We start from the raw sequence: 19,564 nt of genomic DNA, 5'->3' as shown, positions 1-19,564 counted from the left end.
CCAGGAGATCAGAAAGAACACAGGATTTACAACAAAACTGGAAGCAGTATCAGAAGCGTGGGATTGCAGCAAAATAGCTCCAGACCTAATGCAATTGTCTGCCAATTACGTTGATCTAGGGGACTCCAAAGGCAGTTGAACATCCTCAAAATGCCAAGAATTCTGCCAGTCTTGACAGAATCAGGCACCAATCTCCCTTAAGTCTTAACCAGATCTGCAAGCATTGCATTTCCATGCCTATACAGACAACAAGGCATTAACCATATCTTAAGACTGTACATACCAAATCACAGCATGTGAGAACTGGAAAAGGTAGTAGCTACTTACAGCATCTTTATTTTCCTAAGACTCAGCCCAATTACTTAAAACTTTCTTGGGCAAGAGAAGAGACTAATGGTAAATCATGGTACTCTAACTATATATAATCATAGAATACTGAGTTGGAAGGGACCCATTATTGAATCCAACTCCTGGCCCTACACAGCACATCCCCAAGAATCACACCACATGCTTGAAAGCATTGTCCAGATGCTTCTTGAACTCTGTCAGGCTTGTTGCTGTGACCAGTTCCCTGCAGAGCCTGTTGCACTGCTCAGTCACCCTCTGGGTGAAAAACCTTTTTCTGATATCCAACCTAAACCGCCCCTGACTCAGCTTCATATAATTTCTCTGGTCCTGTCACTGGTCGTGAGAGTGAAGAGATCGGTCCTTGCCCCTCCCCAACCCCTTGAACCAATGTTGAAGGCTGCAGTGAGGTCTCCCCTCAGCCTGTAAACCTCTGTCCTGTCTAGGAGGTACACAAGAGACTCCCATGATAGCATCTGCATTATTTGTTTGTCCCTTAATTCTTATCTAGAAGCTCTCAACTGTGCCATTGCCAACCGTGAGCTCCATATATTCTAGCCTTTCCATTACATACAATGCCACCCCAATCCCCATCTTTTCCAACTTGCCTACTCCACCTCAGAGCCTTTAACCATCCAACAGGGCACTCCAGTCAGAGGACTCATCCCACCAGGTTTCAATTATGCCAGTGACATCAAATCTCTAGGACTGCGCCAAAGCTTCAGGCTCCTGTTTGTTCCTTCTGCTGTGTGCACTACTCTAGAAACATTTCAGGTAGCCAATGGCTCGTGAAGCAGACTGAGGGATCCTATGATTACTCATTTTCTCAACTTTTGGCACACCGTCCCATTACTCACCACTGGTGTTTTCCTTTGGTATGGCTGGTATTTTCCTTTTTCCTCTTTCAAGCTAAAGTTCAGTAAATGAGTCCTTGCTAGCTCTTCTGCTAGGGCTCTTTTTCCCCTTTGAGAAAGGCATATCCCCCTCAAGTGACAGTAGACCAGGTGTTGAACAGATCATCCCATGGTCAATAAACTCACAATTTTTCCTATTAAACCAGTCTCAGAGCCTTGCATTGACCTGATGGATCTGACTATTCTTATCAATATTATTCCTTGCTACTGGAAGGACTGATGAAACCACTACCTGTATTCCTGATCCTTCAACCAAATGTCTCAAGGCCCTGAAGTCTCTTTTGACTGCCCTCAGGTTTCTATTTGTTATTTCATCACTACCAGCTTGAGCAACCAATAACAGACAGCAATCGGAGGTCCTTACTAGACTGGAAAGTTTTCCAGTAATGTCTCTTTCCTGAGCTCCTAGGGAACACTGGTAAAATGATCTTTATTCTGTGGAAATGAAAGATACAGTACATCCTAGGGAAAGATTGCAGGAAGGAGGGAAGAAGGAATATGCTCCTGATGAGTTTGCTCTCCAGACTCTCCAGACACCTTTTCACTAGCAACTGATTCACCTCTAAACAGTGTCGTCTCCTTTCCCACTCCCCCCCTCCCTTTTTTCTGAGGACACATTTTCTTCTGTAAATATCTAATTCAAAAGTGTTAACATACAACTTCAACAACTGCTCTTCTAGAATTATCAAAGCCATATTTCTATTCAAATAATGGCTAAGCACCTTAATTCTAGCAAGGCTATGATGCTTTAAACCAGGACCAAATCTACTGAGGGAAAAGAACTGGTTAAATCCAAGTAGAACACAAGACATTGCTGCCTCATTACTGAAACAAAAATATTCTTCTTGCTTAAGTATTTTACTATCTTTTAATTACAGAAACAGAGTTATCTGATATTCCCTCTTCGCTGGAATTTTCCATAGGCTATACACAGTGACAGAAGTCTGGACTCAATCCAACAGCATATGAGGAATTTATATTGAATTGAAAGTTAAATAGACTGCAGGATTCTAATTAGCTGGAAAGGTCAAGGGTAGTAATGCACTTTTTTGGCTTTGGAGTTTTTTTGTAATACAGGCTCCTGATCTAGTAAAAACCAAACTGGATACCTGTTTTCCCTCTCTCGGAAGAGAATGATGTCTATGTGATCTATAATACATAAATAGACATTCGCTTCTTTTTGCTTATGTTTTCACATGACTATTAATTTTGCTGCCACTAAGTAGGTGACTTAGCAGATTAACAATGAAATATGGGCTCAGCTGCAAAACAAATTCAAACCCACCAATGAACAAAATATCAACTAGCTCTTTAAAGCACACCTAAATCAAGATTTATTCACAAGTCTCCTGCTTTTAATAGTTCATCAGGCAGAAAAATAATGAGCAAAAATAAATGGTAAAAGGTAGTCAGTTCCAGAATTATGCACAATCTCCTTCTGACTGTCAAGATTCACTTTATGCATTGACAAAAGAGAGATGCTTCAGGAAGACTATAAACAGGCTGTCAAAAGAGGCTTTCTAAGAAACCTCCATCACATGAACAATCTGTGGTTCAAAATGGTATATATCTGATAGACACCACCTTTAAAATAATGAGTATGGACAGAAAGAATGTGCTAAGCACACTGAATTATCTTGAAGGTCAAATAAGGACCTTCAGAAAATGTATCAAACCAAATCTCAGTTATGTAATTTTTTTAGTCCATACAAACAGAAAGAAAATGGATGAAAAAGTATTGCAAAGTGTTCTGCTTGGGAACATCTGGATTATCTTTGACTTTTTCCCCTGAACATTGCAATTCACAGGCCACTGGTTTCAGTCAGATTTGGCATCTGCAAGGTTTCATTAGCCTTTTTCAGAACCTGACAAGGCATCATTTATTTCTGTCATTTATTCTTCAGTTTCCAGTTTCAGTTTCTGGCTTCACTGAGACAGAAACAAGTGTTTCATTTCAGAAATATTTTTGGATGGAGGGGAAAACATACAGCTTTGCATTCCAGTGGTCAAGCTTCCAACCAAAAATTCAGCATAATTGACTTATAATTATGCTTTGTTATCTCATTTATTCACAGAAGTTTCAGAGAGTTAAAGTGGCACAAGCAAATTAAAATCAATTGAGACAAGGGAAGTAACAGTAACAATTTTTATTTATAACCAGTTCTCATCTTTAGTGCAATGTAGTATTTTGCTTTTCTACTAAAATCATTGCTCTGTGAATCTGCAAAGCAGTAGAATGTCAGTTGCCAAAGAAATGAAAATAGGACAGCAATACTTCTGTGCCTGACTGAAATACATATGGTGGTGTCTAGACACTGCACTTCTGTAGCTGGAATATTAAAATACTGCAGTTACACAGCATATGGGGAAGAAATTTATGGGGAAGAAAAATATCTTCTTACACCTGAAAGTGAAAATCCCACAGATAAATTTCTAAGGACAATTCCTGAATTGTGTGTGTTTCACACTGCCACTGTACATCAGCCAGTTCAAGAGACCTGAGTAGGACACCTCCCTGAAAGCACTGCCCAGTGAAGCAGATCCAGTCTTGGAAAGCTAAAAGTTGGCTCAAGAAAGACTCAGAGGGATGCTACAAACTGTTTCTTTTAGCTATAGGAAGATTGCCAAGGGAAGAACTAGACCATTTGGAGTCTGACATGGAACAGTGTACCACAGTCCGGTGCTCCTGCTGAGACCTCCCTCTGCCCAGGAGGGCAAAGCAAGGGCTCTGTCATGCCATGCTGACTCTGCCAGTATGTTCCATATTGCCCTAGAAACAAGGTAATACAGGATACCTTTGATTTTTCAACTCACTGAGACATGCTTTTCGGGGCCTTCTTTCCATCAGCAATAAAATGTTTTCACTACATTGCTCCTATGAAAAGGGGAACTTGCTTCACAAAACCACACGAGTTTTTTTTCCATTTTTGCTTCTTTACCTTAATTTATTTGGTCTATTTTAGCTCTTATTTTCAAAGACAAAGACACCATCTTATCCTTCCATTTTACAAAGGTGAGCATTTTCTTGGTTGAGGCTCTATAGAACTACAAAAAAACCTAACAGTAACCCCATAAAAGAAGTTTATTACCACGTGATTGATGTGGCTGGTACTGAACGTGCAATTCAATCATTACACTCAGCAAAAGCAAGCACTTAAACCCTGCACTTTCAAAGGAATTAAGGATCTTTGTATGTTATGATTCAAACTTATGTTTTTCAGCTTCGTATTGTATGAACTGGTATTATTCTGATAGCTCTGTCAGTCTAGTTCAGACAGAAGGAATACATTAGTTAAAGGTGGCATATTTCCAACGGGCCATTAGAAGGATCATTATAAATACTCTGAAGCAACAGACTGAATAAACGCTGAAACCTAAAGAAATGTACAAGATGTGTAAGAGTACCATTCTTTAAAAAAAGCAATTATCATTTAAGGTAATGTGTCTTCTGAGCAAGAGGACTGTATGTGAAATGAAATTTATTTGTTCCCTCTCCTATTCCATCCAATAAGCTTTATTCTAAAATAGTTAAATTTTTGTCTGTTTAAAAAAACCCAACTTGCATGGCTTATGAATACCTGCACATTATGCCTGGGGTGAAGACTAATAAACATAGTAAGAGAAACATGAAAAATTTATTAATTACCAAAAAGGTCCCATGACTGCAATTCAAAAAAACCCTCTCTTAGGCAGAACTAAATGACAATAATACAGTAAGACTGTATCCCCATAAGCCTGTAAAGACACTAATGTAAACCTCATGTGTTCCTTGAAACAGTTGGACAGGCCATGGAAAATATCTTAGGGAAAATATTGACTCATGTAAGCTGGGAAGTCTAGGAAAGGATAAAGGCAGGTAAATCACGTCGAAGGTAAGAGCCGCTAATGATGGACGTAATGTGTAGCAAAGTAATTAGTGATGCAATGAGAGACCAAAAAATCTGCTACAAAGCTGATCTATTAAAACATCATGGAACACATGAAGATCAAGAGGGGTGATTTTTTTTCTTTTAGTGAAGAAAAAAAATCCTCATCTCATGCTAAATATTCTATGCTAAAGCTCTGAAAAGTGAAAAGAAGGATCTCCTGGATAAGTTTAAAAACTAAGAGAAAACTGAAGAGTTGAAAGAAGCAATGGTAAATGACAGACATAGGACAAGGGAACATTTTGAAGCGGCACCTTAGCAAAAGGAAAAAGACAATGCCAAGATTGAATATCGAAAATATCGAAGTACTAACAAAGTGAGAAAAGCAACAAGTAAAAATGAGGGACAAAAATGATGATAAAGACAAACAAACCAAAATCCCCAAAGGCAAAACTAGGACAGAGAAGTAAAAATACATCTACAATAAAAACAGAGGGTATAAGATGGAACACAATTCTTCCTTCCTTCCTGAATTTCCTCTCAGTAATTAATTATGAGTAACTAAGGTGATTACATACTTTTTAACATGACATAAGCACTCAATTTCAAATAACACATAAAATGGCTAAACAAAGAAGAAAAATTATACTTTCATAAATTCAAATATCTGGTTTTGTTGCAATTTAAAGACTTTTTCTGTTCTTTTTGTGTCCCCAGACAGTTCAAGCAGATGCTGCCTGCTCTAAAAGTCTGATGTGTTTGCAAGCTGGCAACAGATCATGGATCATCAACTCGCCCAATGAATCTACCTTATTGTAATTCAAAACATCTTTATCCAGCAGTTGTACTAATATGTGAACAGTCTGATAAGAGGGAATCTGATATAACTATACTGAGAATGAAGAAACCTAGCAGTCACATTTTAGCTAATTTAACCGAACTAAACTGCATAAAGTCAATCACTTCAGTCAGCCAAGTAGAAAGATGAAAGATGTTACTACTATTTTTTTTCCTAATGCTCTCAGAGACTGTGGTACTGGATGCCAAAGCAGAGATATCAACTCACTCAAAAGGAGAAATGATCCTTTCCCCTGTCACTGTCCAAGCTACTGAAGAAAGGTTTGCTCAGAAAGAAGAGTGCTCCTTTTCCAAGAGCACAAGGGTTGCTTTGTTGCTTCCTCTGTTATCACAGACAAACCTTTTTTTTTTTTTTTGTAAATACAGCTCTCATTCATGGGATCTCAACAATCATTTGCCAAGCAGATAAAATACCAGTCTTCAAGATCTTAGATATATACTTTATACCTTAGCAATCTTATGTCTTAGAGATAAGCAGGGCCATGTTCAAGTTACCACTAACTTTTTTTTAGATACACTACAAAAATGTTGACACTTTTTCAATAAAGCAAATATATATCTCTGTAAAAATAATTACATGTGCCTTGGAAAATTCACTTCATTTAGATAAGTTTTACCAGCTTTTTTTCAGTCTTCAAACCTTTTATACCTTTATATCTGTATGTTTTCAATGCAAATTTTTAAGGGTTACTAACAACACTAGACAAATTAGTCCAGTAATTATTTATTCAGACTGGCTAAGTAAGTAAACTATCCTGTTTACTACTTAAGTTCCTCTTAAAACCCTTATAAGGATGAAGTGAACTTTTTTCCCCATAGCGCAAACTAACACAGGCTGGAAAGGACATCAGAAGGTCTCTACTCCAACCTCCTGCTCAAAGCAGGATCATTTATGAGTTCAGCTCAGGTTTCTCAAGGCTTTATTTTCTCAGGTCTTCACACTTCAAATTCATTTTCAGTCTGTTTTCAGTAAGGACTCTTCAGTTATCATGGAAGTCAGCACTTTGAAACCCAGCTCTTGAACATGGCCATTCCTTTGTATCCCTACACTCCCAAGATCACATTTAGCCATATATAAATACTAAACCTTAGAACAGAACTAACTGACAGGCCATTTCACCAGGCCTTCATCATTATTTACCACTTTCCCCCTCTTCTATTTCCTTTCTCCACTCCCTGCTTGCTATTTCTTCCAACAGCACTGTAACATTTGCGAACCTAGCACTGCAAAGTCATTTACTCTGACTACATTCCAGTTTGTTCATATGTAAAATGTGGCCTCTCTGCAGAGAATGACCTATCTAGAGTCTTGCCAGGGAGTTTTTCCTTGGCCTCATGACAGTTGTGGAAATTTGCACCTCCTGTAGGACCTCTTGGGAGAAGTTGCAGTACAATAGAAATCTAAACGGCATTTCATGATCATGAAATGAGCCCACTGAAATCGTTATTACTCCTGAATACTGGAGTTATAAAGATTTATGACCAATGCCTACTCCAATAAATATTTCTTTTAAAATTTTATGAGTTCTAACTTATGACTATATCTCTGATAGGAAAGAAATATAAGCCACTAATTGTTAATAGTAAATGTACAGATATGTGTAGTGCATGATTACTGCACTAATCATGACTAATTATTAAATATACTGCATAAAATCTTAATATTAATCAACCTGATAACTGCAACAAGCAAATCAATACCTTTCAAAGCCCAGTTCCTTTTCAACAAATATGTTTGCAAATAGTGTGATTACTTTTTATTGCATATTTCTGAAAATTACTTTACAGAGCAAAGCACACAGGTATTTGGCCACTTTTTATTACAAAAATATAACCAACATGCATTCATTACGATCCTAAGGATAATTACAATCTTGCTAGAATGTGGCTAGCACCTAAAAAGTTCACTTTCTTCTGCTTCTATCAGCCAGTGAATGAATTCCTTTATAAATATGAACACCAATATTCTATTTTGAATAGAGAAAAGGCATCTATTTTTTGACTATGTCCCATGAAAGTCTCTGGAACTGTGAGATGTACAAGGTGTCTTAATCACTCTGCAAGACCAAACTATGTGAAGAGATTATCTTTTGTTCATGCAAAAATCTGATTTAATTTACTTGGCTCAATTCATTATAAATGATGTGGGCTACTGAACTCCAATATTAAACATAGGCTATAAAGCTTATTTCGGAACCCCACAAGGCTAATGGCATGTAATGAAGTTTCACTTCTTTAGGACTGCACTACAATCCAGAACAGAATTTTATTACTTTCCTTCAAACATTAAGTTCTAACTTGCATTTCCAAGGCACAAGTACAAGTTACCTGTACACCAATGGCCCTGTAAAACCACCTGTTAAATGCACAATAACTCAACAGAACACAAGTGTGTGTTTTGCATGGGCAGCAATCTAGGGATTAAAACCACCTGTTAAATGCACAATAACTCAACAGAACACAAGTGTGTTTTGCATGGGCAGCAATCTACGGACAAAGACACATGCAAAAAAAAGATGTCTGACAAGGTAAGACATCACAGGCAAAATATTAAAGTTTTATGAATGAAAATTTATAGCCCTGATAAGACTTTCAACCAAGACAGTGTTCCAGACTTCAAAATAAAGCAAGTTTTTTGCAGTCTCCTCTTTTTCCTCCATGACTGACAGACAAGCTTTATCACCATTTCATATAAGTACCTCTCGCTAAAATTTAGTCACACACACAAGAGACTGTATGGTCTGAGTAACCTGCCTGTTATCATTACAGCTCTGACAACACATAACTTTCCAATCACAAAGCAATTAAAAAGGGGAGTACAGGTTTTCTACCATGCAACAAACTTCAATTCAAACACCACCTTTTCCAAAACCACTGCAAAAAACCAAACACCTCTCTGGGCCAAGCATGAAGATGGTTATCATGTGGCACAACCACAAGGTAAGGTGGGCTGACTATGGATGTTTGATAGCCTGGAAGTCTAAGGGATGTTTGATAGTCAGGAAGTCTAAAAAAAAACCAAACACCTCTCTGGGCCAAGCATGAAGATGGTTATCATGTGGCACAACCACAAGGTAAGGTGGGCTGACTATGGATGTTTGATAGCCAGGAAGTCTAACTCATCCAGTATTTTCCTCTGGCAGCACTGAATACAAGTCTCTTGTGAAACTAGACTTTAATGCAGAGCTCCCTCAAGGAAGTTCAGTGCGGGACCATCATGTGTCCTCCATTGTGAGTAAATCCCATGCCCAAAAACAACATTGTGCTATTTGCAGCCTTTGTATGCAGTTGCAATACTTGGTATTTGGGAGCCACAAAAAGGAATCAATAAGGAAATAAATTTTCCTTCTTTCCAGTATTTAGAGAATTTAGCACAGTAACTAAGGATTTATTTACCTGCAGCTGTTTCATAGAAAAAAAAAAAAGTGGGGGGGAAAGAAAAAAACCCAAACAAACACAGGGGTTTACACAATTTAAATACTGAAGGATCATTTTAAAAGGGAAGCAGAATGCAATTTTAACAGACCCTAAGAAGTCCGCTTCATCAATGTTCACTTAATACCAGACCACGACATTCTTAAAATTTCAAGCAGGGAAACCTGCTCTGGTTACCTTGGTGATAAACTGAAGACAAAATAGCACATAATTGTTGCTGATGTCACTGCTCCCAATTGTTTCCAAGGTTACAGAGTACCTCAAATAATTGTGATGTTTCATTTCTAGACTGTATTTGAAGCCCATTTTCTGTTCCCAGTAAATTGTTTAGTACTGCAGGTAATCTATCTAAACCTTATCTATTAAGCATCAGCAGCCCCTCAGCAACCTATGGTAACAATGTAGGCTTATATGGTGAAAATATAGCTGCCTAGTTGTTTATTGAGCAACGTGACTCCTGGACTATCCTAATTATTTTTATCCTAAGAATCTCTCTATAACAATGTATCTCAATCAATCATAAAAAAATACCTGAATATTAAATGTCTCAGGGCAATGCAATATTGCATATGAGCTATCTACCTGAAAGGAAGCTATTCCCTGGGGTAAATTGTGGAAAATTGGTTGTAACTATTGTGAGATTTTCTCACAATCTTCAAACTCATTTTAAATGCAGAGCACAAGTATTTTGCTGCACTAGAAATAAAAAGCAGCCATGCTACATCTTCTCCATTGCAACCTCCAGTTTACTGTGCACCATAGCATGAATCTCCTTAAAAATCAGTATGTACTCTGTGTAAGGATTACACTGACAGTATTACCGCTAAAAGACAACTACAGACAATGCTGTTAACTACTGTAGTCCTGTCAAGAAACAGGGAGCAGTTTTCAAAGCACACTAAAACCAACATAATTTTAGTCTACAAAAATAAAAACAAGACTTGCTAGGTCAGCTCTATCTCCTAAATCTAACTGAAAAATATTTCAAATCCTCACTTCTGAAGGAGACAACAGTAGATGTCCATCTCCCACCTCTCCTCCTGCTGGATGTGCCTTTCATCACATGACTGCTCTCAGACTGCAAGGCTTGACCTTGTCAGCAAGAAATTTTCCACTAGAGCAAAACAAAATGGCATTCACAGTATCTTAGGAGTCTGTTATTACTTATGCAATGGATTTTGAAAAGTAATAATTTACTTTAGAAACTGGATGACTAAAACAGTTTATGTGTATTTAATGCACAAAATTAACTGCATATGGAGTCACTAAAAACATCTTTCAGGCATCTCAGCTTCCACCTAGGGTTTAGAGGCAGTCCAGGGCAGCATGGAGAGTAACACAGAGCATCAGAAGTGATTATTTTTTATTTGCTCAGAAAATGGTTGAGAGTTGAGCATGTTTATTTTCATGATTATTCGAGTTTCCTGATGAATTCATTTCAGCTGCGTGCATTTTAGCTCTTCTGTGTTCTAGCAACAACTATACTGGCAGGAAACGTTTGGTGAAACAGTCTGTTTTAAATAAGCACCAAAGAATATACCTATAAAACAGTACCCTTCTATTCATGAGAAAGCCAGTTGGAGGAAAGACTTAATAAATTAAAAATCAGAAACATATTGTGCAGGCAAGGTCCTCCGTAACAGCTAGAACAGTAAATGCTTACAACAGACTATTCAACAGCAAGCCACAGAGCACAAATTACAATTATTTGCTGAAATTAGGCTATGAATAGATATGAACAAAGAGTGCATTTGCAAAATCAAATTCTATCTGTAAATGACTTACAAAAAGGAAGAGTAAGACAAAATCAATGAGAAACAGGCAGTTGTAGATAAGTTATGTGATAACGGAATAGTTAAAGGAAGGAAAGGAGGGAAATTGCACCAAGATGATTCAATTTTAGGGCTAATTCCCTATTGTCTTATGTAATATATGAAAGTACTTATAATATTCTACCACCTTCTCAAATACATTAAAATGTCATAAGGTAAATGGAAAACAGACCCCATTTTGCTATGATATAGCCGCTTACTCCATACACTTCAATTTCTAGATCTACTGCCAGACTTAAAAGCCCAGTTATAGATGCATACTTGGTACAGCCGTAGAAATAGCTCTCTGCTTTTTAAATAAAGATGAAATAATGAAGGTAAAAGTACTACAAGGTACTCATTACTCTGTTAAACTCTGGCACAAATCTATTTGAATCTGATATTCAAACCCAAGGATGCATTTGACTTTTTATCAAGTCATATACCTGTTAGTAATGAGTAAGTCCTGTACAGCCTTATAAGAGCACAGCCCTTGCACTGAAGTATTTTGGCACTGCTGCATATTCTGAGAGAGTGACAGTAACAATACTAAAATACCTTGTCCTCTTAGCACATAATTGTTTTCCCATGGACTTAATGCATGTACTGCCAAATCATACAAACACTACATCCAACACTAGAGGTGTACTGCAGGGGTAAAAATGGTCCAGTCCCATTCAACATCTTCATTAATGATGAGACAGAGTGCACCCTCAGCAAGTTTGCATGTTCCCACCTGTGAGGAATGGCTGATACAGCCCAGGGTTGTGCTGCCATCCAAAGGGAAGGAACCTCAACAGGCTGGATATACAGCAAACAGGAACCTCAGAAGTTCAGCAAAAGCAGTACAGAGCCCTGCACCAGTATTTTCTGGGGGCTGACCACCAGGAAGGCAGCCTTGCACCAGAGGAACTGGGGGTTCCAGTGGACACCGAGGTGAACATGAGCCAGTTCTGTGCCCTTGTAGTAACGAAGGCTGGTGGAACCCTGGGCTGCCTTACGAGGGGTGTGGGCAGCTTTATTGTCCTACAACACACGCTTGTGTTTCTTTCCCATTCCAAGCAACAGCAGTAAAAGTGTATGCTACATGATACATCAGGATCATGTCAATACCCATGCAGATGGCAAAATTACAGAAAAGTTGGAATATGAGAGGCTGCAACAAGAAAGGCTGTTTTAGAAGATGTTAGTATTTAAAATGTCCCCACAATGGATCTTAGCTGTTCAGATGGATAGAACTACCTGCAGTACACCAGATGCCTAACATGTATACAACAAAGCAAGGTGAAGGTGCAACGGGCTGTACCACAGTCACTCTATCTACTGAAGTTATATTCTATTGTCTATTCTCTCTCTTGACACAATCATACCTTAAAAATGACAGTAACTGAGTACTCTTGAAGAACTTCTTCAGAGTTTATTTACCAACATAAAAGGTGAGTTATGGTGGCACAGAAATTATGAAGACACTGCCTATGTACAAACTACCACGAAGCTGAATTTGCAATGGGGTAGGAGGTGGTTTGATCCTGGTGGATGCAGGTCAGCTGCTGAAGCAGTCAAGCATCAGTAAATTCAAACTAATAAGTACTCCCAAAAGCTGTAAGTCTCAACACAGTACAACACAGTTTAAGAACAGCACCACTCAATGACTACTCACAAGCTCAATTCCATTCCACTCCTGGCTAGTTAACATGAACTAATGAAGCATAATGAAATTTCACTTAATTCTCAGATTTTGTGAGTTAGAAAATCAAACAGCCATTTCTTATCACCAATCAATTTTAAAACAGGTGTCTTCCACTTCTCCACTCATGTCTATCACTCAATTTGGTGTAATTCCTGTTAGCATCAGCTGTCAGTGTAACCTAGAAAAATTGCTCTTTACCATGTCCCTGTAAAAAAGACTATATATAAAGAGACAAATCCTGAAAAGCAGGATCTTTGCAACATGATCTGAAATCCTCACTTCACACTAGTACATATAACCCATCCACCCTTCCTGGACTACTATACCATATTTATCTCCTCTTTGCCACACTATTTTTTATAACCATTACTTTTCAAAATTTCAAATAATTTTCAGTGATTTGTCATGATACCCTAAGAGATAGTACTGAGATGACGTAATATTTCCCATGAGATAACATAGTTAGAAGAATTTACGGACCTATTTTACTTTAAAAAGCTTAGGTGTAATGGTATTTGAGAATCCTTCATTTCGTAGTATTTTTGCCAAAACCGACACACCTAAGTAGTGACAGCAGATGGAAGAGGTTAAAAGTATCAACTCCCAAATTACCAACTTCACTAGGCCACCTTCCTTTCATAATTTAGACCCTTCTGTTGGAGATTTGAAAATATATTCTAGGCAGATGACATGTTAACAGAATAATTTCATGGTTCAGTGTCTTCGCAGTATGATTTATCTCTTATCTCTAAGCACTGGAGGTCCCTTTTCAGGAGATTTATTAGTTAGATCCAAGAATCCATTCTGATGAGAGAGAATATGTGCATTATTGGAAAACAGAACCTTAACATTTGCTCTAAGATAATGTCTCCTTCTCATTAGTTTTAAGAAAAGTCTCATGCATGTGCTGTCACAACTATTTCTAAAATAATGCACCTTCATACAACAAAATGTTCATGAATTAAAGGGGCTTTTTATATTTGCATTAGTTGAGGAACTTGTATCCCCTACTCTTCTAAATCTACATAATATACATAGAAATAAGGTCCGGAATCTAATGAAACATGTGATGTAAAAATTAACTAGCATTTTCTTTTTCACTCCACTTTTGCTATCAGATATTTGCTGCAGACAAATTTTGTAGGACAAGAAAAGTTTAACCACGGGAAGTTGCTTAAACATCTGGTTCACAGTTCAGGCCATATTATCAAAAGTATGAAGTTAATACCTAGACACCTTAAAAAAATACCATTGTGTTTTCAAAAACACTTAGCATGCAGCATCTCCTGTTGTGAAACTAGTCAGGCTTTGAGAGAAGTGCAGCACAGTGGGATTACCTTTTTTCTTACACCAAGTTGGAAGTACCTGGTGATTTCTGAGGCTTCACCTGTCCTCTAGAAATAAGATATTTTGTTAAGATAAATTCAGTCCCCAATCACATTTTATGTTGCTTGACCCAATGATAGAAAATCTGAATTTAAATGGTCTCCTCTTCCCACAATGCCATATAACACATCTTGGGACTCTATGGGTGTATCCACAGATGTGCTCCTTTGCCAACCTCTGAGCTATTCAGTCTGGAGTTTAGTCCATCCCTGGTCCTAGTTACACAACACAGACATGGACCTAGAAGCAGTTAAGTTTAACAGACGTCCTTGACTTGAGTTCTACACACCAAGATATTGCCAAAGATCTTGAGGGTATTTGACTGCTCTGACTGCCAGTACAAAACTATTCATCTAATGGTTGATTAAAATCTCATAAAGTCAAAGTAAAGACTCATTGATTTAAATTATACTCGTTCTAAGACTAAGGTCTAGCTCTGCTGCTCACTGTGTTGAAACTCAATGCCAAGGCTAAAAGCACAATTGGCTCTCGCTAGAAAAAAAGCCAGTGACTAAACTGACAGAGAAACTTGACCATTTGAGAATGGAAGAAGTCTACAGAAACACACACAGCCATTTCTGTATCTAGTTTTGGCAATTTTGCCAATACTAGCATTTTAAAATATTCATGAGAATAGATTATTAAACAGTGTTTGATAACAAAACTTGAAAACCACTGCAAAGTTTCCTGCTAATGTAAAGAAACCAGCATCACAGAAAACAGACCAGTCTAGTACACAGAAGGCAGTATAAATAGAAAGATATGGATCAACTGGAGTCAAGAATGTAAGCAAACAAGTAATTAATTCTTGATAACTCTCGGACTCAGTGATATCTAAGTGTTTTTTACTGTAAATAGCAATGTCACCTCTTCTCCCAACTACAGTCAAATCAGCCCAATCAACAAAAAATTATCCTGGGAGAACACATACAGAAATCACATACAAAAATCAATGAATCAATAGCTCATTAAGTTTACTGCTTATTATTACCCATTACATTTATTGTCTGTTATTTGCAGAAGCTTTTTGCACTTCCAGATAAAAAAGAGCTTGACTGTAGGGAACCACAGTCACACCATAACTGTGCTCAGAGGATTTTGGATTGAATAGTCTCAGAAGGTGAGCTCCAATGCTTCCATATGTCACTGCTGGACACTCAACACCCACTGCCCAGAAGAACCACTTAGAGTCTGAGAGCATCAATGCTCATGTTGAAAAGGTTGTTAAAAATGTGTGAATTTCAGCCTAGTTATCAGGAACTGCTCCGAGAATTCTTCTGAACTGTCAAGCTACTCTAAGAGGGGAATGCACTTTTTTGTCATATTTGCTGTCCCTCTGAATTGATTTCAAACAAGTACCAGGAGAAAAGCTCTGTCTCCTATACCCTAGGTGTTTATGCCATCCAGCACTCATCATAGCTCACTTCATCTAATAAGAATGCATAGTTAGAAGCAGCAGGGCTATAGCTTATATAATGCACAGCAGAGGAAAATATTTCAACTCAAAAACTGATATTATTCTATTTGGTAAATATACACATTATTTGATTAATCAGATAGATAATTCACCTTTGTTTTGCTATGTCATACAGAGATGCAACAGCACATAGAGAAATAGGCAATCTGTAGACAGAAATCAAAGACTCTACATGCCCTATTTTTTTGTATCTTCCTATTGCTTGCTCTTACTTTTGGTACCACTTCTGTCCTCTTACACTATTTTGAGCACTGATAAAATATTTAGATATTGTTTTAGTAATCTGAAGTCTCCCTCGCCTTAACTGGCCAGACATGTTTTACACTCATGAAAAGGCAACAAGATCAACTGCTGCTTCAGTATAAATAATTTTGGAAAGAGCAGTGGCAGTTCCTGTCTGAGGCGGGGAGAAGGAGATAGCTGCATGAGCCAGAACCCAGCACAACTGCATCTGCATATAAATAGACTTAATCAGAAATGCAAATTGCAATCAGACAAAATTTTAAAGGCCTATGATAACTGTGTAGATAACAAAAGGTCAAATACTTGTATTGCTGAAGGTTTTAAACTGTTAAGTCAGTGGTGATTCTTCATTAGCCAAAATGTGGAAAATACTAGTACATGCCAGCCTAATCAATGATGGACAATTTCTATATTTCTTCTATTATTACAACTGTTCTGTTGCTAAACTCTATTTCACACTGTCAATCTCACTTATTCAGGAAGACTCAGTGAAATGAAAACAAATGAAATCAAATATAGACAGTATGAAATAATACAGCTAATTTACATGACTATATATAGAAAGGAATTTATATCCCTTTTTGATATATAATCTAATCTAATTCATATGAGATTGTCCATGGATGACAATCCAAATCTTCACATTTTAACATCCTCAGGTAAATGAAAAAATAAATTATGATTACAGTTTGCTGAAACTGCCAGACTGCTTCATAGCACTGTCAAAATTGTATGTTTTCCTTTTACAGTAAAACAAGCCTAATGCTCTAGGGGAATAATATTTGAAAGCATTATTTAACAAATAATGTTAAATAAACAAATGTTGGCTTCTCCATTTGAATAAACGTTTTCATCAGTAGTAGGTAAGAAAAGTTCTGTTGGAAGAAAGGTACTTGGATATCATATGATTTTACATTCTAATGTAAGAATAAAATAAATAAGTCTTTATAATTTCAAGGCATTCTAAATAAAAATTATTGTAGAAGCCAGACTAAAAAAAAATCTTTAACTTACAGATTTTTATTGTCTTTCTGTAGAAGAGATTCTTAGGCTTTTAAACACAAATATTTGCCAAATAGTTCTCCTTTGAGTAGACTACCTTTGAACAAACTAGTGAGTGAGGAGGGCCATCTAGTGCCATACCTTGGAATTTTAAAAAGTGTTTTCACCGGATGCATGTCAAATAAAGGAGGGTCTCCATCCCCCAGTTCAATAGCTGTTATTCCCAAGGACCACACGTCACATCGAGCATCATAGGAGTAGTCATACTGCTGTTCACAAGCAATGACCTATCAGAAGAGAAGCAGAGAAACCAATGCTTTAATCTAATTTATGACTCATGTAATCTGATATAACATGGAAGTACTTTTTCGAGTCATGTCTAAAAGGCTATGTAGCTATCAAATCCACATCACTTTTGCCTGTATATAACAGACAGAAGAAACACCACAAAAAGGTAACAGCAACTTAGAACTCTTATGTTTCTTTTCTTTAAAAACAATCTTTTTTTTTAAATACATTAACCTTCATGGGATGCTTCAAATATCTAGACAAAGAACATCAATAATAATTTTTTTTTGAAAGAATGACTTACAGAGAACTATTATAATAGCAGAGAACCCTATTGATGTTATTCTTATTAACTTCTATGACTATTCATGAAGATAGATGGATTTGCATAGCTGGTTTTTAGATAAGGATATTCCATCAGTAATTTCTGTCTTTTTTGTTGTTGTTGTTTGTTTGCTTTCTGTTTTGTTTTGTATTTACTGCATTTGAAAAATCTTAAGTAACATACCAAGTACCTTGTCTAAGAAAAACGGAAGTGAGCAGGAATCTCTCCTTGGATATCAGAACTGTTTTACATCACAGACTTAATGCACGCTTCCAGCCAACTCACTGATCACATTCTAATACACTGACTATTCATGTCAGCTGAATCGAAATGCGAGATTCAAACCAAAGTTTAAATTTAGCCCTTATCGTTACAAAGGGATGAGACAAAAATTGCAGCTTTACTGCATTTTATTATGATTTGGAATTGTGTCTCATGTTTGTCTTCCCAAATCTCATAAATTAAATAATTACTTTAAAATAATTTGTTGGATCCTGGCATATTGCAAGTATAAACTTCCATGGTTTTTCCCATTGTTTTTAAAGTATCTTTAATAATTTGTACTTGAGATAAAAATAATATGTCCTAGGGTGGCTGTACCTATGTTCTAGAAGAGATTTTATATTTTTTTAACTTCTGTATTATTTCTCAGTTCCTGTGTTAGGGCTTCAGTTTGGAACAACACTTTGCACGGACTGCAACATGCAAGTCAGCAATGCGAGTAGCTGCTGGCAGAGAGTCACCTGTTATAAAAAACCTTTCCTGGAGAAGCTGCTGAATCCATCTTAACCTCTGAGTTACTTTCTCCATAAACTGCACCTCACAAAGGCATTCCTGACTCTGGTAGTGATTCTATCCAACATGCCCATAGAAACTGTCTGTCTCATATTTGGGACTCTTGACCCACTGTAGTGCACTCATCATTTATTTTATCAGAAATGGGATGTGGAACACAGTTGAAATAATACTGAAATATTTGGGGGTGGGGGAGGTTTGCATTAAAGTTGCACATCAGTTAATTCCTTCTCTTTTCCTAGAGCAAATCAGTCAAGAAAAATGAAGACACTTCCAAATATTTTATCAATGTTTTGACATTTAACAAGTGTTGAGATCACTCTTTCTCCTCAATTTTTTCAGTCGGTATACCAGAGAAAGGGGAAAAGTTAAAATAAGCACCACAAAAGAGGATTCCGAGATTTTTTCCTTCAATTTGAAGAGGCAGAGGTTTGTTAGTTAATCCAGTGTTTTTCAAAATTGTCACACAAAGATCATTTCTCCATCTCCCTTTTCTTCAACAGAATGTCTTAAATAAAAGCTCTGGAATAATTTTTAGTTCTTCAAAATGTTCACTATAGCTTTGATCTCATCATGGAGATCACTATCTCATGAAATATGGACAGTAGACAGCTTCCACACAACTCAAGCAAAGTGCTTTAAAACACACCAGTTTCAGATGTCTTTATGATAATTTCATTTTCTTATAGAATTTATGAGAGAGAAAAGTCAAATGCAAAAATTTTGAAAGTCAGTACAGAGATCCATCAATGATACATAAATAATATATTCTGAAGAGGCTATCATTGACATTTTGCTCAGAGATTGAAGAGGAAGCTTATATTTCTTGTTTATTTTGGGGGTTTTCTATACAGTTCCCCAAATAATCTGTATATTCAATAAGACTTCCTCCAAAAAAATCATCCAAGTTGGCTTCTAAGGCCTTGACTTGGAAACCTATCCATACGTGGCTAACTTTATACACTGTGCTCTCCTTCCTTTTTAAACACATAAAAAATATTTATCTGCTTAGTATAAAATCTGTTAAAGCCCATTTTCCGGGAGGTGAATACCTTGGAAGTTGCCTGGATTCTCATAAGTGTACTGATTCCTTTGCAAATACTTGCCTATTTGTTCTCAAATTCTATGA

The 19,564-nt window shown here is 37.0% G+C and overlaps 1 protein-coding gene across 1 annotated transcript in view; it reads right to left on the bottom strand.

The window, feature by feature from the left end:
* Window positions 1-19,564, bottom strand: part of MYO3B (myosin IIIB) — a 196,591-nt gene that overhangs the window by 132,540 nt on the left and 44,487 nt on the right. Inside the window, exon 9 of the mRNA XM_041473419.1 lies at window positions 17,169-17,314. Coding sequence (XP_041329353.1) covers window positions 17,169-17,314 — 146 coding nt within the window. The remainder of the gene's footprint in view (window positions 1-17,168; window positions 17,315-19,564) is intronic.

This window comes from Pyrgilauda ruficollis, unplaced genomic scaffold, assembly GCF_017590135.1.
Source record: "Pyrgilauda ruficollis isolate IOZ18807 unplaced genomic scaffold, ASM1759013v1 scaffold3, whole genome shotgun sequence".
Classification (NCBI taxonomy): domain Eukaryota; kingdom Metazoa; phylum Chordata; class Aves; order Passeriformes; family Passeridae; genus Pyrgilauda; species Pyrgilauda ruficollis.
This window is presented reverse-complemented; position numbering and strand designations above follow the sequence as displayed.